This window comes from Alligator sinensis, unplaced genomic scaffold, assembly GCF_000455745.1.
Source record: "Alligator sinensis unplaced genomic scaffold, ASM45574v1 scaffold543_1, whole genome shotgun sequence".
Taxonomy (NCBI): Eukaryota; Metazoa; Chordata; order Crocodylia; family Alligatoridae; genus Alligator; species Alligator sinensis.
In genome coordinates, this window is record NW_005842055.1 from 453211 (window position 1) to 474751 (window position 21541).

The following is a 21541-nucleotide window of genomic DNA, read 5'->3' on the forward strand; positions in this document are numbered from 1 at the left end:
ATAGCTACCTATCCAGGCTGGAAAGGGGTCCTTGTCCAGTAGGTATTGTCCAGAGGGGGGTTGCCAGCAGGGCCTCTAGGTGGATAGGTGGTGTGGCATGGTGCTGCTCCAGATGGAGAGGACGTCCCAAAGAGTCAGTCTTCACTACCTTTTTTTATGGGGAAGACTACCTCTGATCTCCTATGGGGAGGGCCTGTCCAGGCAATGTCAGTCCTGTCCCAGAGGGCTCCAGATGTTCTTACTGAGCATGTGCAGCCTGGTACAATGGTGGATTGCCTCATCATTTGTTTCTTGAATGCTGAGGGTGGTTGCAAGGGCTGGGTCCTTGGTCCAGGTATTGGTGTTGATGGTTCGGTCATTCAGAGGGAGCTATTTTTAGACCTACTTCCATTGTCTCTCAAACAGCCTCATTCATCCCCATTCATTCAGGAACCAAGTTACATAGGAGAGGTAGGTGTGAGTCATGGGTTACACAACCGGGCATGGGGATAAGATGGAGGCTTGACATTACAAGATAGAAACTTGACATGACTTATGCTAACGTACATTCATAGGCCTAAAACAGTAATCACACAATATAAAAACAGTAAAAAAAAAAATCAATACAAACATAATAATAATCACTCATAAAACAGTGGATATCTATATCAAAATAGCACGGCACTTATTAGCAAAGAGGGGAGAGAAAAATAAAACTTACTACCTAAAATAAAATGTTAAAGCTTATCCTACATCTTAGCTTACTTATACTTATCTATAGGGAATAGAGAGGGAGAGTAAAAGTCGGAAGGGGAGGGAATGCATTTTAAAATAAATTAAAAAAAAAGAAAAACTGGGGATTTTGCTACACTTAAAGCATGCTACTGGTGGGAATTGTGGGTTTGAATTGCCACATCAGAGAAGGGCACTGGATATGGGTGATCTAACCTCTAGTACATTTAAAAAAAAATGCTCAGCATCTAGCTTCATTTTAAAAGTGGGACTAGCACTGCAATTTATAGGACACCAGTTCCATCATGGGGGTATGTTGTTTGGTCTGAATAAATCTACTAGATGAGCATTTCCCAAACTTTTTTGCTCCACAGTATGCTTACCTAAATAAAAAAAGCACCACAGCACACCAGACATGGAGTGGAGGTGGGGATGGCCAGCTGGATGCTGACAGGGAGGGGTGGCACATGGCCAACCGGACAGCATTTGGGGCTGGAGCCATGCTCCCTGTATTTCTGTGCCTGCAGCAATAGCAGCTGGGGGGCATGGCTCCTGCCCAAAATGCTGACGCACACCTGGGCGTGCCTGACAGCACACCAGTGCGCTGCGGCACACTGGTTGGGAAACACTGTATTAGATCAAGTTCCTCAGGGGATCTAGGCAACAGTTTAAGGGTCCTGATAAGGCAGAAGCATGAGTTAGTCACCAAACCAAGCTATCAAATCTGAGCCACTGCTGTACACATGCAAAAAAATAGAACTAACCTTATGGAATTTGCTTATGGAATGTAATGTAAATGGAAGTTTTCAAGATATCAGCTTTGAGAATTAAACACCTAAATCCACTCTCATGGTACACATGAATTCTTCAAGCACCAAGTAGTTTTTCAATCAGTTATAGACAGATCCTTGTGTCATTTTAATATAATGCTCAATAAACCAGTCAGTTGCTAAAATGTGTTATAAACTAGAGCTTTCACCGTGAAATGTGGGAGAAACTTCTCACATACTTTTCAACATCATTATCTTTTTTACCTGTTTTGCAAAAAATAATGCATTTGGGCAAGAACATAATGTTACCTTTTGTTTCAACAGAAAACAACTTTTTGGTGAGTTTTTGCAATATTCATATATAAAACTAACCTTCAGACTCCCCTCTTTAATAAACCATGTTTTACTTCTTCAAATCAAAGAATACTTTTTCCCTATTAATAAACAATATAGACAAAAATTAGTAGAATTGAAAATGCTTGGCCTTTCCCAAAATTTGCATCATATTTGATGTTGGCATTTTTGGTACAATGTCATTGCCCCCATCTCCCATTTTTCAAATAAAGATCTAGTTCTAGTTTAAATAAGAAAAGATACCTTCAGATTTTCATTATTTACAGATTATCAAAACAATGTGCAAGTACATTCATGTTTGCTTCAAGGCACAGCTTTTTTGTTTAATTCCAATATGCTTTGAATGGTCCCTAAACATTTCTGGTGATTGTTGATTCATGTCACATACTGATATAAAAATAAACCTTTTCTGCATATTATATTAATAATCCTTTTAAGGTATTAAAATATATGGGTATAATGCTTATTTAAACTGTAACTCATTTTTCTGAAAGTTTCACTGAAAGTTTAAACTATGTGTCTATTCTGAACTATTTGTGAAAAAATTATTTCTGGGATTACATGGTTATAGACCACTAATTCAAATTTACTCAGTTTCCAAGTATAATGATAAATTTTTCCAAATGTTTGCTCTAAAAACTTGTCCCAGGTTTTGTTCTTTCTATCTAGTGAATAATTGACAGTAGTAATAAATCTCCAGTACAGATTCAGTTCTCAGCTACAGCTTTGCAGCCTCATTATGAACAATTAAGGACAAGATTGTTCAATGTTAAAACTAGTGCAAACTATAGATTTCAGTGGTTCAGTCCATAGCTAAGAAAAGTTGATCCCTAGTATTGAAATTTGTGTCTCAACCCATGTTCAGCCTTTGAAACCTAAAAATATTTGTGTTCTAAAAAATATTTTAACTGTGATCTAGATTTTTCTACAACTTTAGTGATATTAACATTTTAAAAAGTGTACTTTTCACTGGCCTTTTTTTTATCCAAAATCTTCTCTTTCCATTAACTTTTATGTCATACCAAAGCTTTTTAAACATTCAGATATGCTTACTATATCTTCATTCTTCTATATCTTTATGATTCATTCAAGTTCCCACTCCACATTATACTTTTAAAAGTTTAAATTTTTAAATATTTAAAAGTGAAACAAACATAAACAGCACAGCTGGTCCAGGGAATTGTAAAGGATGGCTGGCTGCCAGGGCCAAGAAGATAGAGAAGTAGAAATCACAAGGACCAGGAACATAATTATATAGCAGAGATACCCCCTGTCACTGGCAGTATGGCATCCAGTCCTCTTTTTTCTCCCCTGGCCTCCTGTCAACCTCTGAACTTTGCTATGGGGTCTATTGCTCCACATCACAAAATTCTAGCAGAGCTGCTCAATTCAGTAGAGGAAGTTCTAGTCTATTGCACTAAAGTACTGTTCATTGGGCAGAGATGTCTCTCTGGTGAACTACAACAAGTTCTGCATTGTATCAGAGACAGAGACAGAAGCATGACTTCTGCTTTCCAGGAAACTTCTTTTGCCCTAGACTAAGAGCCTAATGATATATACAAAGTTTATTAACATGCTCTAATCCAGTTCAGGTTTTAGTACATGGCTTATGGCAGAGCTGTGCTGCAACCCAGGATATGTATAGGTGGTGGATATAGGAATGACCTTCAGGGAAGGTTAGCTGCCAAATAAGTGGGGTAACTAGCAAATAAGCAGCCATGGACCAAGCAGCAGCACCACCACCAGGATCTAGTAGGGACATCAGATGGAAATGCTTTCCCTCCTGAATATATCCTTTGACAGTGCTGTGACATGGTGAATACAGGTCTGCAATTTAAGAAGGCAGCCCAGCTCCCAGCCATGGGTCTATGAGTTGTTAATGGTGGAACCAGCAAAAGATGTTAGAATGTCAGTGGCTGTATAGGTGGATGAAGGCTGCAGTGGAATGAGATCGTCAATTGTCTTGGCCTCTTTGCCATTGGATCAAGGTCCCATTCTATCAGGAACCATAGATTCATAGACGTTAGGGTCGGAAAGGACCTCAGTAGGTCATTGAGTCTGACCCCCTGCCCTGGGCAAGGAAAAGCGCTGGGGTCAGACGACCCCAGCTAGGTGCTTGTCCAGTCTCCTCTTAAAGATCCCAGGGTAGGGGAGAGCACCACCTCACTTGGAAGCCCATTCCAGATTCTGGCAACCCTTACTGTGAAGAAGTTCTTTCTAATGTCCAACCTAAATCTGCTCTCTGTCAATTTGTGGCCATTGTTCCTAGTTACTTCAGGGGCTGCCCTAGTAAATAGAGCATCTCCTATTCCCTGCTGCCCTCCCCTGATGAATTTATAGGCAGCCACAAGATCACCTCTCAGCCTTCTCTTGCAAAGGCTGAAGAGATCTAGGTCCCTCAGTCTCTCCTCATAGGGCTTTGCCTGCAGGCCTCTGGCCATACGAGTAGCCTGTCTCTGAACCATCTCAAGATTCTCTGCATCAGTCTTGAAGTGCAGTGCCCAAAACTGGATGCAATATTCCAACTGCGGCCTGACCAGTGCCACATAGAGGGGACGCTTCACCTCCCTGGACCTGTTCATCATGCATCTGCTAATGCATGATAAAGTGCAGTTAGCCTTGTTGATCATTTCATTTCACGTTGATGACTCATGTTCATCTGGGAGTCAACTATGGCTCCAAGATCCCTTTCTGCTGCTGTGCTGTTGCGAAGGTCATCCCCCAGCTTGTAAGTGTATTGGTAGTTCTTTTTGCTGAGGTGCAGCACTTTGCTTTTGTCTTTGTTGAACTGTATCCTACTTTGTTCTGCCCATTTTTCCAACCCGTCCAGTTCCACCTGGATCTGTTCCCTACCCTCTGGTGTGTTAACTCTGAAAGTGGACGTGTGCAGCAACTTCTCCTTAATAAAATAAATCACACATAGGCATCTTCCATAAGAACAAACACATTTTTCAGGCCTTTGGTGACCAACTAGTGATGATGGGACCAGGATTATGAGGTCTTGAAGCTCCTAGTCATGAACTGGCATGAAGCCAACAGTTATAAGAAGGTCACATAGCACTTGGACAAGGAAGGAGTATGATTCGGCTACTGTAACTGCAGTTGAGCAGCTGTCCTCAGGACCTGCTCTGTTCACCCCAGGTGGAGAGGAAGCTAAAAAAGGTGCCCTAAATATAGCTGATCTTCCTGACTGGATAACTGCATCCAGTGGGATCATCTTTACTGAAGTTGAAATCAGCGAAAACATACAATTACTTTTGGAACCTGGAACATCAGGACCCTCAGGGACAATCATAATAGTGAATGCCCAGAGTGCTGCATCATAATCATGGCTTGAGAACTCGGGTGACATAACACTGACATTACTGCAATGATCAAGACCTGGCAAGTGGGAGATGGGCTGCTCAGAGAACATGGAGGTGGCTATATCTCCTTCTTGGAGAGAGTGTTTTAAAGAATTTTTATTTTTTAACACCGTAAGGAATACATGTGCTGACTTATACAATGGCTTTACTTTAATATTATATTTCAGAAGAATGTGTCTGACTCTTTGTTTGTGCGTGTGTATGCACATGTGTGTGTGCATGCATGTGCAAAGGCATGTCCAGGGAGTGCAGTTAACCTTTTTTTCATTCCTATTCTACCCAAACTTTAAAACTAACTGCCTGGAAGGGGCTGCAGCACTTCTATTCACTTAGGTCATTTATACATGTACTCCAGGAGTATTGGGTTGGGGTGGGGGAAGGGCTTTAATTACAGTTCCTGGAGCTTCACATGCATCAACATCCATGCACTGAAAAATGGTGGTGGGGGCATTTTAAAGATTGTTCAACAAACTTTAGTTAAAGTACCCCCACCACCATTTTTCAGGGTGGGGATGCTGATGCATGTGTGCTGGAGTCTGCTGGAGTGAAGAAAAAAATAGTACTGCATCTGAAGAACTGGATATTAACTTTGTAATTTATCTAGTCAAATGTGTTATATTTTCATTTATTGCAGGCACAAGTGAATCCCATTGATGTCGCTCCACCAATACAAGCCATAGATCAGGATCGCAACATTCAACCTCCTTCTGATCGACCAGGCATCCTGTATTCCATCTTGGTTGGTTGGTATCTGCTGATCTTGTTATCATTCATAATAAGTCACTCTTAGAATCAGGCATAGAAAGTTCATCTTGAAAAGCAGAAGCCTAATAGAATTGTGTTGTGTTTAGTAAAATATTTTATATTATTCTGTGCAACTATATATATATTTTTCAGTTTCAGTGGTTTGTTCCAAATTAGATTATTATGTATTACCATATATTTATATTAGATTGACTGGCTCTTTGTTTTGGCCAGTGAAACAGTTAAGAGGTGCTTATCCATTCTTCATAGATCAGTTGTGCTCTCATGCTGTTAAGAGACAGCCCGGGAAGAGGTTAATCATAATAATATTTAGTTCTTATATATAGGTAGCAGGAACAAAGGCAAGGAATGGTAACTGAGGTGAATTTCCTTCTAAAAGCCCAATTTAAGCTTTTCTGAACAGTGTTTTAAATCTTGCATTCACCCCTTAGCTTGTTATGAGGAAGCTTGCATTCCTCCTCCCTTCCATCAGACCCTCTTTGGTTTTTCAAGGTCTCATCCTAGCCAAGGGTGAATCAAATTCTATAAGTGGTTCTTAGAGATCCCTACCTGCTCTTTGTTTGGAAGTCTTTTCATTCTGTCACTTAGCTCCTTACCACCTTATAGTATCAGACAAAATATCTGCCTCCTGTTGCTTGCTGCTGACTGAATGGGAGGTAAAAACCATGGAATATTTAAAACTGTATTTTTTACCTCCCAGCCATCAGGAGCAAGCAGTGAGCAGTGGAGCCAATGGGGACTTTCTACCATTCAGCACTGGGGTGTGGGGCAGGGGGAACTTTGAGATGAAAGGAGTCGCCACACCATGAACTGGGCCCACAATTTAAACCAGACTGTACATCTGAGAGCCACCTTAGGAAATTGTGGATGATTGGCATTCAAAGGATGCCCTTATAGAGATGTAGTTCTCCCTGACAGTTTTAAAAATATGCAACCATTTGGAAACATGGTCACATGCTTTATTTATGATAGAAATATATTTCCCTGGATCCAGGTTGTTTCTAACTGGAATCTTACCTTATTATCAGTTTCACCACTACTGTTACAATTACAAATGTCTATCAGCAGCTGCCAGCCTGCCAGGATCTGAGGTCTGGAGCCATATGGACTGCCATATGCACTGCCTTAAAATGGGGAAGTCCATGGATTCAAGACCAGTTGAGTCTCAGGGCTGCCCAACTTCTAAGGTTATTCCAAGACTTCCTGGGTCTGTGTATCAAATCAGAAGGCTCTGAAAGCCTCCACTGTTGTTAGATGGACATAAACATGTCCAGACTCCCATGTCAACATGCAGAGATGACCCGAGCATGGGCCTGGGGCATATCAGCCTGTGTGGGGCCTCGCCCCCAGACATGAGGGAGCTGGTGGTGGATTCAGCAGTGGCAGGGGAGAGAGAGGTGCTGAGTGGCCAGCTGGCCATGAAGCTGGCAGCAGCATGGAGTCACCGCAGCTGCTCCACCTGGCTTCGCGGGGCTCCCCAAAGTGCAGGGCCCAGGGTAGTTTCCCCACTTCCCCCCTGGCCCCCCAAGGATGGCCCTGTCTACATAAAAGAACCTGAAAGCCCTGAGAAACCCCAATATAAGCTTTTCCCCATTTAGATCTGATACATCTGTAGTTGTGTATCAGACAGAGAAGGAGAGACAAGAAGCAGGGAGGCTGAACCCTAGAAGAATTCCAGTCAAGCCCTGATTCTGGGATGCAGAGCCAAGACATAGAATATAGCAAAGGTGAAAATCCCATGACAGCAGATTTCCTGTGACAATGAGTGTTAGCCCAAGTGAGCTGTGAACACTCTACAGACAGGCAGAGTAAGGAAGGAGCTAAGCTTCAAGATCAGAATTCAAGAAAATTTTCAGAAGCAGACCAGACTGCGGCCGGGGGAGAGCGGGGGGAAGCTTAACATGGATGTTTGATGAGTTTTGGACTTAAGTGTGGGTTTGGGACTGACTTTAGGTAGCAACATAGACAAAAGCCCTGTGTGAATTCAGATGCCTAGTAGGGCAGTGCGACGCTTCGGACCGTGCTTCAGATCTGGAGAAGATTCGGACACTTTGGATGTTGAAGCAGCATGTCTAAATCACAGTGATGGCTTCTTTAGGCTTTCCGAAGTGGTTTGGAGCTTCCAAACCAGTTCGGAAAATCTTCAGAGCTGCTTCAGAGATCCGGCCATAGGGTATAATGGGGAATCAATGAAATATCTATACCTTGTTGTTTTTTGTCTGATTTGGATGAAACTTGCAAGAATGATAGTCTCTGCTGAGAGAATGAATCCTGCCAAGGTTCGAGAAGATTGGTGCAGGGGTTTGGGGAGAACTGCACCCCAAATTCCTGAAAGCAAAACTCATGTCACATGTATGTGTTACACCACAGGGAGGTGAAAAATGCACGAATGGTGGCCCCTCTGAAGGTCACAAAGCCTGCCAAGTTTCAAGGAGATATATGTAGGGGTTTGGGGGAAACTGTACCCCAAATTCATGAAAGCAAAACTCATGTCATGTGTGTGTGTTAAGCCACAGTGGGGTGAAAAATGCAGGGATGGTCACCCCTGCTGAGGCCATGAAGTCTACCAAGTTTCAAGGTGATAGGTGCAGGGGAAGTCTGACTCCTGGGGTCCTGCACCTCTGGCTAACAGGCAGAACTCATGACATAGATGACCCTGTGTGTGTTAAGGCACAGCAGGGTGAAAACTGCAGGGCTTCTAGCCCCTGCTGTGGCCACAAAGTCTGCCAGCTGTCAAGAAGATAGGTGCAGGTGGGTTCTGGGGCCCTGCACCCCTAGCTGCTGACAGACAAAACTCATGACATGGGTGCTTGTGCAACTGACTGTCTCTGTCTTGGGGCAATTGATTGTCTGTATTGATTCTTTCCTCTGCTTAGTCTGTGGTTTTGTAGGTGTTAATCCTTGCTCATTAACTGGTTACATTATCTAGCTACTGTGTATTGAGCTAGTCCCTGAGTGAATCATGATTGATTGGTAACTGGTAACACAGTAGCTTAGTGGCCAGGCCTGCAGTAGTCTCCCCTTCCCACCCCCCCAACAGACAGTTGCACAAGCACCCATGACACGAGTTCTACCTGTCAGCAGCTAGAGGTGCAGGGCCCCAGAACCCAGAAGCCCTGCACCTATCTCCTTGACAGCTGGCAGGCTTCATGGCCACAGCAGGGGCTAGCAGGCCTGCAGCTTTCACCCTGCTGCACCTTAACACACACAGTGTCACCCATGTCATGAGTTTTGCTTGTCTGCATCTTGAGGTGCAGTTTCCCCCAAACCCCTCCACCTATCTCCTTGAAACTTGGCAGGCTTTGTGGCCTCAGCAGGAGCCACCGCTCCTGCAGTTTTCACCCCACTGTGGTGTAACACGTACACATGACATGAGTTTTGCTTTCAAGAATTTGGGGTACAATTCCTCCCAAACCACTACATATATCTTACTGAAACTTGGAAGGATTTGTGGACTCAGCATAGGCTACCATCTCTGTGAGTTTCATCTAAATCAGACAAAAAAACAACAAAGTTATAGATATTTCATTGATATAATAATCAGTCGAATCAAAGCGGGAAACTGATGCAGAGCTCCGGATCAGATCACTGGCATCTGAAGCAGCCAGATCTGAAGCTGAATCGAATAGCTGCCTATTCACACAGGCCTAATGCCCAGACCTTTAGAGCCATTGTTACATCATAATCTTCCAGAACCGCCAGGCTCCTAGACCCGTGTCAGAGCCTGGAAAGTGTATAGTGGCAGAGCTACTCGAGAGCTGCTTTTGAAATCCCTGGTTCCCACAGGAAAAGTGGCAGGTTTGGTTGAAAATACACCTTGCAAACTGAGTTTCATGAAAACTCCCCATGTTTTGATTAAAGTTTGTTTAATCCAAGATGTTTCCACAAAGCAGTTTCTAGTGAAACTTTTTTTGTTGGAAGCTAAGTTTAGTGTTGATTGCCCCTGTTTTAGTTATAATTTCAATGGTTTTCAGTGACTGACCCTGAGCATAACTTTTTGTTTAAACAAATAATTTGTTTTTTTTATATGAATGTTGTTAGGTTTTTTTCAGAATGATAAATACAAGAAACTCAAATAAAGCATACAGGAGACCCTTGCCATTCACAGGGGATATATTCTCATATCCCCTGCATATGGCAAAATCCGCGAATAAGGCACTGTGTTCATGAACGCTGTCTGCATTCATGAATGCAATGCCCCCGGTGGCTGGGGTGGGACACGACTGCACTGGTGGTGGTGGGTGTGTGGCAGTGGTGGCAAGCACAGCACTCCCAAGAAGCTCCTTTAAGTGTATTACAATGCAGGTTTAGCATTCGCGAATATTTGAAACTGTGAATGCCAAACCTGCAAATAGCAAGGGTTTCCTGTACTGTTTTTCCTGTGATTTAGACTAATGAAATATGAAATCTACCTGTGTGAGACATACAAGGAGAGAAAAGGAACAGAGAGACTTATAAACTTCTGATGTTTGTTAAGACTTCAATTCATTGAAAATTGTATACAGGAAACCCTCACTATTCACGGGTTTGGCATTCACTGTTTCAAATATTCATGAATGCTGAACCTACTTCTCAAATGCACTTAAAGGAGCTCCTTGGGAACTCTGTGCTTGCCACTGCTAGGCTCCCGCTGCTGCTGTCACGCTCCCACCATTGCCAGAGCAGCTGTGTCCACCCCCCACCCACCCCCCCCAGCTGCCGGGGGCACTGAATTCATGAACGCAGACTGCGTTCGTGAACCCAGTGACTTATTCGCAGATTTCACCATTCACAGGGGATACAAGAACATATCCCCCATGAATGGCGAGGGTCACCTGTAATATCATTAACTTTAGTTGCTTCTAATATTTATTTTTTGAGTTGGCAGAAATAACTAAACAGTATTTATTTTGTATCAGTGCAATAAGAAAACACCAATGACATATTTCTTTGTCTTGCGCAGTAACACACTCCTTATTTTTGCAATTGTCTTGGAAATAAACAAACAAACAAGCAAAACCCCCCAACCCTTTCTGACTCTTAAATATACCTTCCTTTTTGAAAGTATGCATATTAGCTTGCAAACTCTGCAACTGGGTATTTTAAATAATTTCACAGAGTATCTCATGGCACATGCTAGCACTTGGTATTAGCTAGGACTGTGCAAAGCTTTGGTCCCTGATTCAATTCAGCAGAAATTTGTCCCAATTTGGTGGCCAAATCTCTGGATCTGAATTGAATCCAAGGACACTTTAATCTCTCTGAATCGATTTGGAACCCTCCAAATTGATTCAGAGAGATTTGGACAGATTCAGCGATTTGGATGTAGGTACAGCTTTAAATGATTTTTCTGCAAACTACTAGGTAGGCTCTGAATGGTGCTCGGGTAGATGCAGCATCCTACAGAAGCATGGGAGGCTCCCCAACACGCTTGGCAGCAGACCCGGAAGTGGACTAGAAGCACTTCTGGTCCACTTCCTGGTCCACCAGGGACCTCTGGCTCAGTGACTGGTGCCTCCTAGGTCTGGGGCGGCACCTGGGCTCTCCCTGCAGCCAATCACTGAGCCAGCGGGCAAGGTGGGGGCCCACAGCATGCTCCCTAGCAGACCCGACATGGACTAGATGTATTTCTGGCCCACTTCCGGGTTCACTGCTGAGCATGCTGGAGAGCCCACCAAGTTCCTGTGGGACGCTCTATCCACTCTAGCACTGCAGCAATCAGTAGCTGCGCTGCTACCTCAAGTTATGTAGAAAAAAACTTTTAAAGCTGTGCCTGTGTCCGAATCGCTGATTCTCCGAATCAGCATCAAATCTTCAGATTTGAATTGAATTAGGGACAGTGATCCTAATCAACTGTCCCTGATTTGGGCTGAATCCGAATCGAATGGGGCCTGTTTCACACAGCCCTAGTATTAACTGACAATTGGAGGACCTTCATTTGGAAAGCAATGGAAAGTCATTTTTCAGGGAATTAGTAAGATGTGTAAGGATGGAGGAGATATGCTGTCTTCCCAACAGTATTTTAGCTATGGAGTTAATATATACTATCTATTGGTCCTAGCTCTCAGCGGGTTTTCATTGTCCAAGGTTTTCCTCAGTTTAGACATAAATGTTCAACTTCCCATACCACCCCATAAGATTTCACTTCTCTGTTATTAATTATTTACATTTGAAAGGCTAAACTATGCAAATGATGTGATGTAATATGATATTTATAAAAATGAGATCGTAATAGCATATTGTTATAAATATGCTGCATTTTTATTTTATTCTTGTGAAACCCCTGAGTTATTGTTCTATATTTCTACCATAATTCTTTAAGAATAACAGTTACCTGCTGTCATGTGGGGCATAATGACCATTAGCTATGAAGGCAACATTTCACATAACTTCACAGTTAGAGCTACAAGATATTGGAAAAGATTTTAAATTGAATTCTGTGGGCTTTTTAAAATATTCTTGCCTTAGCATTTGTCTTAACTGCAGAGATAACTTATGTACTTATTTTATTAGCCAAAATGAGTTATTCTTAATATGCTGGTGCTTATCCCTCAAGCTAGCTGTCCCATTCTGGGATAAGATTAAAACCTAGCTGCAACTTTCATTTGTACCTCTTACTTTGCCCTGAGATTGCAGGCTAAACCACTCAAGTGTATCAGTCCTTCAGTGCCATCCTGTGTGGAAAGGCAAGTTGCATCCCAGTTCACTGGCAAAGAATCATAAGATGCATTTACTTAACAAACTTACCATGCCAGGCAGCAGCACAATCAAATTCACTATACTGCTTCATGCAGGCATCTCCCAAATCATTCAGTATAGCTATATTCATACAATACTGCATGTGACCTAACAAACTGCTTCTGAGCAGCTCTAACCCATTTGGAGTATTGGGAGAATATAGCTATACTGCTCCAGTAGAGGAGGTAAAACATAAAGATCCTGGTATTTGAATGTACTGCTGTTTGTAAATCTACAGTATAGGCATTTCTGTAGAACAGCTCATCTTATGAAAACACACAAATCCCTGAAAGCTTAAGGTGAAGCAGCCCCAGTGAAGGTAATAGTAATTCCCAGTGATGGTAAAAGTAATTTAAGTATGGCTTTGCAACTTGTATTTTTTCACATGCAGACCACACTAATTTGGGTTCTCAAACCAAGAAGTAAATCATCTCTATCTTCAGTCTGCAGTGAAGATATACCATTAGTATATAAGTTTATGGCTTGATATTTGTTTTTCATTATTTCTCTGCAATTGGCTGCTGTCCTCTGAACTGAAACAGGCAATAAATCAGGGTGTCCTAAAATTAAGCATACTTCTGCAAATATTCATTATTTATTGGCTGCTATTGATGAAATGTTGGAAGGTTACCATGGCATATTTCTGAGACTCTTGGGCTAGAGAACTAACTACAATAGTACAGTAACAATAATACTGTCTTTTACTTAAAATGTGCTATGAGGCAAAATGCCTTATCCCTTGATCTGTACAATGAAGTGCTTCACTAAAGAAATTATTCAACAGGATTTGACTCTAAAGAGCTAAAGTCACCACCACAGTATTGTAATTTTAGATTTCTTACAGCATAACACCTGGCATCCTGACATTTAGAAACCTGACATTTAGCAACCTTTTTTTGTACATAAACTTTTGCATTCATTGGTTTTCAAGAAGTGAACTATATTTCAATAGAGATGACAAGTCTACATATACCCACTGACCTGATGTGTGTTTGGCAAAGGAATCATCTTATTCCTACTTAATGCATCCGTCTCCTCTGCCTTTCACTCTCTCTCTTTTTTTTCCCTAAATATGGCATGTTTTTTAAAACAAAAATAAGCTAAATTGTTTTCTGACTTTCGAGTGGAATCATAAATTATTCCATGGTTACAGTTTTATTGAAGAAATCTATGGCTAGGTACAGACATTAAAAAAGCCTGAGGTGAAATCAGTTTTAAGGTATGTGGTCTTTTGTAAACAATGTAGTTAGATCAATAGTGAACCCAGATTCATTCTTTGGTTGGGAGTGGGGGGCAATCTTAGACCAGGTTCCACCAGTTTTAAACCAGTCTTGTGTGCCAAACTTCTATTTTGTTATGGGTATAGACTGATTTCCGATCACTTAAACTGGTAAAAAAAAATAACGTCTGCACCTGGCCTCAGTTTCTCTTTATATATGTAGAAGTAGCATATGACATCCTAACCGCACATTTATACTTGCCAATGATGAAAATACAACTTTTGAATTGTTCTCCTGTGATTTTACAAGTTTCAGTTAACACCTGCACAGGGTGAATACTACTTTCATGTGTATCAGAATATGACAAGTTAATTTAATGGCACAGTGGATTCTGCCCATGTCTCTTCCTTATAGTTCCCACTGCTGAAACTCTGCTATGGATACATCTTGATGTTTTACATTTCTTTCTCTATGGTCTCACTCTTTTTATTCTTCGCAACTCCTGTCTGTCCAAAATACCTCTTTCAAAGTCTCCTGCCCCCCTCCCACCCCGCCCCGGCCCCTTAGTCTATATTGCCTTAGGCTTCTCTCCTCCAGTCTAAATAATCACAGTTCCTTCAGCCTGTCCTTAGAAGTCACATGCCCTAGCCCCCTAACTCTTTTTGTTGCTGTCTGCTGGACTCTCTCCAATTTGTCCACATCCTTTTTGTGGTGGGAGGGCCCAAAACCAGACACAGTACTCTAGATGTGGCCTCACCAGTGCTGAATAGGGGGGAGTAATCACTTCCTTTGACCTTCTGGCAACACTCCTACCAATACAACCCAATATGCCATTAGCCGCCTTGGCAACAAGGGCACACTCGTGGCTCATATTCAGCTTATTGTCCATTGTAACCCTCAGGTCCTTTTCTGCAGAATTCCAATTGGTCCCCAGCCTGTAGTGGTGCATGGGGTTGTTCTGTCCTAAGTACAGGACTTTGCATTTGTCCTTATTGAACCTAAGATTTATTTTGGTCCAATCCTCCAATTTCTTGAGGTTTCTTTGAATCAGGGGCAAGGCGGGCAATTATTTTGGGCCGAGGGCCGCTTACTCAGTTTTGGCAAGCCATCGAGGGCCGCATGACAGACAGCCAGGGGCAGATACATATTAATTTTCTAAATGTTTTAGGGGCTCTGTGGGGCAGATAGAATGGCCTGGTGGGTCACATCCAGCCCACGAGCCACATATAGCCCACCCCTGCTTTGAATCCTAGCCCTATCCTCCAGGGTATCTATCTACTAAATCCCCCCAGCTTGGTGTCATCTGCAAACTTGCTGAGGATGCACTTTATTCCATTTTCCAGGTCACTGATGAAAATATTGAACAAAACTGGCCTTAGGACTGACTTCTGGGGCACTCCACTTGGTACCAGCTGGCAACTAGACATCAAGCCTCTGAGCCTGATGATCCAACCAGTTTTCTGTCCACCCTACAGTCCATTTATCCAACCCATACCCCATTAGCTTGTTTGCAAGAGTGTTGTGGGAGAGCATATCAAAAGCTTTGCTTAAGTCAAGGTATATCACACCTACTGGTCTCCCAGCTGATACATGGCTTGAGGGCCAGGAGAGGAAGTAGTTACCCTGCTGTTATGAAGCTCTAAGATCCAAGAACTTATGATGTTCTAAGGATTTTTATAGCAGTGAAAGAAAGTGATGCTTGTCTTCAGTTGATACAAAGAGACTTGTTTTGGGCATGAAATGGCTCAATATCTCAGATTTTTAAGTTGTGATGTATTATTATGAACTGAAATGCAGTGTAAATCACATGTAGAGGTGTTTTGCTTTTTTAGTCTTCTCTGAGTGCTTTCCATTTCAATTTGTTGCAGCAGATCTGCATTTATTAGTAACTCATAGATTCATAGATGTTAGGGTCGGAAGGGACCTCAATAGATCATCGAGTCCGACCCCCTGCATAAGCAGGAAAGAGAGCTGGGTCTAGATGACCCCAGCTAGATGCTTATACAACCTCCTATTGAAGACCCCCAGGGTAGGGGAGAGCACCATCTCCCTTGGGAGCCCGTTCCAGACCTTGGCCACTCGAACTGTGAAAAAGTTCTTCCTAATGTCCAGTCTAAATCTGCTGTCTGCTAGCTTGTGGCCATTATTTCTTGTAACCCCCGGGGGCGCCTTGGTGAATAAATACTCACCAATTCCCTTCTGTGCCCCCTGTGATGAACTTATAGGCAGCCACAAGGTCGCCTCTCAACCTTCTCTTGCGGAGGCTGAAAAGGTCCAGTCTCTCTAGTCTCTCCTTGTAGGCCTTGGTCTGCAGGCCCTTAACCATATGAGTGGCCCTTCTCTGGACCCTCTCCAGGTTATCCACATCCCTCTTGAATTGTGGCACCCAGAATTGCACGCAGTACTCCAACTGCGGTCTGACCAGTGCCCAATAGAGGGGAAGTATCACCTCCTTAGACCTATTCGTCACTCCTCTTTCTCCGAGATTGTGTACTTTCTTGTCTTCTCTTACAAGTCTGAAAATCTGAGGAAAAGTAGGAAATTAAAGCAGAAAGTAAGACTAAGATCTTAGCTATACAAGGGGTATAGCTACCCTACTGCAGCCTTAAAGCTAAAGAAATCTGAGGCCATAGAGATTAAAAGTATGGCTATACCATCTCACCCCTGCTTCCACAGAACATATAGTCTGGATCATATTGTCACAAACCATATGTGGTACCCGTGGAGTCCCCATGCATGTTCCAAAGAACAGATCAAGGTTTGGCCTGAGATAACTCCCACAGAGCAATGCTATCTAGCTAGGTCACAGGTCATGGATGAGTCCAGGAGTTGGGGTCCAGAAAGGGTGAGGGGGAGAACAAGGTAGGAGGCCAGATGAAAGCCCCAGCTCTTGGGGACTCATTCCCAGGGCTAGGGGCAGTAGCTCCCCGTAACAGGGGGCCTGCTCAGGGCCGATCTAACAGTGGTCCGCCCACCAGTTCCTGGGCCAACCACCCGCATTCTCACCCGCCACGCCTTGTTGTTATAATTATTTAATAGATGTTAATTAAGTGGGAGGCTGCCCATTTACTGCCTCGATGCCAGGGGGCACTATCTGCGGCTCCATTCCTCCCCTATACTGCAGCTCAAGTCTCGCAGATAGCATCTAGGTGTTACAATAATCACTGGCCTCCACTCTGGGCCCCAGAATCCTCCTATTGAACCCCACTTGGATTCCTCCCCTCAGGCAGCCTCTTCTACCATCTTACTGGGCACCATAGCTCCCTGAACTGATCCCCCTTCGGGTGTGATCCCCCCACTGGAACCTTCGGCTCTCTAGCCCTGGCCCACCTCCAGGCCAGTTGGAACACCAGGCACACAGCTCTTGGGCGTTTCTCATGGTGGGCCCTCGGCCCTTCAACCATTCCAGTCCTGGCCCCAGCATAGGCCAGTCATGGGGAGCTCAGACAGGCCTTGCGTCTATGGCCCTTTTCGCACTCTCCAAGGGTCCACCCTCTGGGTCCTCCAAACAAAGGGGTCACCCACCCAGTTGTGGGGGCTAGGGGTTAAGACATCCCAACCCACCTTTCACTGGGGTGGTAACTGGCCTGGCATTTCCTGGGGGCTCCCGGGCCACTGAGAGCCCCAGCAGCCACCCACCCCCGACCCAGGACCAGAAGCCTCCTTACCATCCCCTACAGCTCCTCCCTTACCTCCAGATGATACCCACAGCTCTGCGGCCAGGCAGTGTTGGCTGGCCTCCACCAGCAGAACTGCCCTCTTTATATGGGCAGCCCCAGATCCAAAATGCCTCATTAGGCACCTGCCGGCTGCTGCCTTCTGGTCCTTAAAGTGGCAGGCACCAACAGTGCCCTGCCACACTCCCCCAAGAGCACCCTTCCCTTACTGCTTCCACTTCCCAGTTACCCAAGAAGCATGACCAGCACTCCCCCACCTCAGTTTACTTCCTTTATTTCTTTTAAATTTATTTACTACTTTTTGTTTTATCCTTCAGTGGCTGACTTCCTTCATTTCACCAGTCTTCCCCCATCTCCATTTCCTTTCCGTCTCCCATTTCATTACCCATCCCATTTCATTACTCCCATACCACCCCAGCTCATCTCCAGAGCAGGAATAGAAGCCTGTCCTGGCTCACCAGCCCTGCAGTGGCAATGTATAGCTGTAGTTCCTAGTTAGTTCCCTACTTGCCAGGCCTCTAGTAGTAAGTCACAGGTGTGCTGGTAGGAGACAGTCAGTGAAGGCTGTTAGCCTTAAGTTGTGACTGCTCCATGCTTGAGGTAGCATTAATACTGATCAGCATATGTGCAGCTCACAGCATAAGGTGTAACAAGACCCAGAACAGGTCCAAATGTTTTTAACAATATGGGTTCCTACTTGAAATCTCTGGATATATTTTGTGAATCATGCTTGCATACTTAACAGTGCTAACATTGCATGGCACCCTGTCTCATCCTTGAAAGCATCCCAGATACCATACTACACTGGTTGAGAATCACTACTCTAAGGGATTGTCCATATAGGGACACTCAGGAAAGTTAAAATGAATCAACTAAAGGAGTGTTGTCAGTGCACATACGGTCTAGTTAATTAATTACTAATGGATGTTCTTATTAAAGAGTAAAGTGGCTTTAAATTGCTGTTCTTTAGACTTTGACCCTCTGTGTATATGAGGCCTTGTTTATCTTAAAAATTCTGATAGCACGACTGTGTTGGTTGGGATCCCATCTCTCAATCCACTCAATCATGCTACCAAACTCACAGTTTAGATATTTAGTGACAGAAGGCAGCTTCTGCTGTTCAGGGGAGCTGATGTCATGGGTAGCAAAAAAAAACCCTTCTGCTGACATGGCTGTGTCCATGGCATGCATCCTGCTTGCCCTAGCATTTTTGTCACTGGCATTTAAAGGATCAGTATTCCAATGCTAAAGGGTAAGCCTGAGTCTGTCTAATTCAGAACCTGGTATGGTTCTTTCTCATTTGTATGCAGTTTCTGACCTTTCTTGTTCTAATAGGTTCAGGGTCTGCCCTGGTGATTGAGCTAGTGACATTAAGTCTTCAAGTTTGCTGGCATTATATCATTATAGACATTAAGTGGAAGTTGTTAAGCAACTGTTAGGAATGTCCTCTTCCCTTTCATTATAGTTGTGTAATCTCTGCTCTCCAGTAAGATTTCTAGGATGAAATATATTTTATTAATAATCTAGATGTGTTGATCAGAAGTATTAAAAAGTACTCCTGTATCTGTTGCAAAGGGATGCAGGGAATATTCCATTTCTATTCTATACATTGGAAATATTTTAGAGCAACATATTCTGAAAGACTGCATATGCAACATTTTACAGGTAAAGTGTTTGTTAGTAATGTGGTATTAAAAGTTTAGAATGAGCTGTGATAGAGCAATTTAACCTTTATATCAATAAAATCTTTCTGGCCTACTGCATCATTATGTATATATTTACACACACATAAGAACAACTGTTTAGTATTATACCATCTCCTGTGTACTAATGATTTATTTCTTGTGTACTTACTTTTCCATAAAAAATATTTTTTTGTAGTTTAGTACCAACTCAGAGAGCAATTGATTTTCAACCTGCCACTATAAAGTGCATTTATTCTGTTCACTCACTCTCTTTTGTCCATGGTACAAAAGTGCCTATTCAATACAAGATATTACTTTCTCAATATGTTATGACAACAATGGAGACCAGAGTAGTTTTTAGCTCACATGTTGGGCTCCTTAGGAACTATCAAGGTTGATGGTTTTCACCCCTGATAGCCCTGGAAAAAAGTAGAAGTAGCAAAAATCCTAAATGAGTATAATTTCCATAATGGAACCCAAAGATCCTGCAGAACTTTAGTTCTGTAATATGTTTCAAGTGTTAGAATAACATAATTTTCTTTGGAATAAAGCCAGTTAATTAAAACTGGGTATGGCTCCACATTGGACAACTTACAATGACAAACATTACTGGTTATACTGTTGTTAGTATCTTAAGTCATTTATTTAGCACTCCGATATTAAATCTTTTAAATCACTTTCTCATCCACAGTAAGATGTACTGTCTTTATATTGTGCCAAAAGCTGCTGTTCAAGTACTACCTTTATATTTTACTCTCCTGACCTCTGGAAGTCTTGGCTTCTCTCTTTTAATTTCTAAACCTTAGAAATGAGAATCATGTAAAGCAAGTAGAAAGTGAATCCATTAGGATGTCCTTGCAAAGATGTGCATGCGCATGTTTAACTCCATGAGCTTTTGGGTAGTTCCCATTAGCATTCAATAGACTTCTCATAGAGCCTTGTCACCCAGGTCACTTAATACATGTTTAGTCTCTGTGGTATTAAAGTTAGGGCATATTCTAAGCAATCACTCAATCATGTTTACTGTGATTAGCTGATTCTGGATCTGGGCCACAGCACAGCACTGGAGCTGGCTCAAGACTCCATGAGATGTCAGGGCTGGGACCAACGGTCAGCTGACTGGAGGTTGTTCAGGACTGGTGTGCTGCCCATGTGATCTCTCTAAAAACATGTTACTCAATATGATCTGGAGATATTCCTCCTGCAAAATGTTCTAAGGTTGCTGTGGTACAATCCATATGTTTTACTGTTTGAACGTGTGGATGCCAGCATTTTAAGTGCAGTTAACATGTCCTAAGTGTAATGTGCAACATAGCCCACAGTACATGGTGTTAAGTTCATGCTACTTGCATTCACTGTGGCCTACCCTAATTTTTAACGGCTTATTACTAATGCCTGCTATTTATGGGATTCTGGGCACTTTTCTTTTTCCTTTCTTTTTTTCCTTTTCTTTTATCTGACCCTATCATTATGATGGAATTAAAAACATTTGAAAATCACTCCTTAGAGACTAGCTGTTTCTGTACAGCACTGATCATACTGATGATGATCGGTAAATAAATAGAATAGCACAACTAATAACACAATACAATCTTTGACGTTCATTATTCTGTATTAAATTCAACCAGTTGCATTAGGGTAAATGCCTTAATTAACACACAAACCTGTTACTACTTAGGAACTCTTATATTTACGCCATGTAAAACATAATTCCTTTCTGATGATTAATTACAGATGCTTGTCCACATTTCAAACAGTCAGAGGGCTAAGTCACCTGCTCTACAGGAAAATGCCTCAGAAGAGGCTATGAAAGAGAGAATTATGTTCTTTCCTTGTGTGACACTAGTGGTCCTCACAGTGCTTTCCAATTCTATGTATGACTTTATTAAATGAATTTGTTTTGACATAAATAGAAAGCCAAAGCTGTGTTTGGAATTCTTGTTCTATTATGCTGGTTTGTGTTTTCCTGAATCTCCTATCTCCACCTTTATTCCCTGTAACAGCCTCATCATAATTATGTTGTTGGGTTTCCTCACCTGGTGTAGAACAAGAACAGTCACCACTCAGGGTGAGGCATGGAAAAGTATTTCAGCCTCTTGCTGATGACATGTTTCCCCTTAGCTTTAACAAGAGGCAAAATAGGCTTTCCTCACTCTAGTCATGTCTTGTTTGTTTCTCTGCCTGCTGCCTCTTCTCCTTGTGATGATACTACCAACAAAACGTCTGGGGAAATGTGAAAAGAAATGTTGATTGTAAGTTTACTAAGTCCTCTTTCCC

General features: G+C 42.7%; 1 protein-coding gene across 1 annotated transcript in view; it reads left to right on the forward strand.

Annotated features, from left to right (window-relative positions):
- PCDH15 (protocadherin related 15) overlaps positions 1 to 21541 on the forward strand; it is a 922022-nt gene that overhangs the window by 435541 nt on the left and 464940 nt on the right. The window contains exon 10 of the mRNA XM_025203355.1: positions 5835 to 5943. Coding sequence (XP_025059140.1) covers positions 5835 to 5943 — 109 coding nt within the window. The remainder of the gene's footprint in view (positions 1 to 5834; positions 5944 to 21541) is intronic.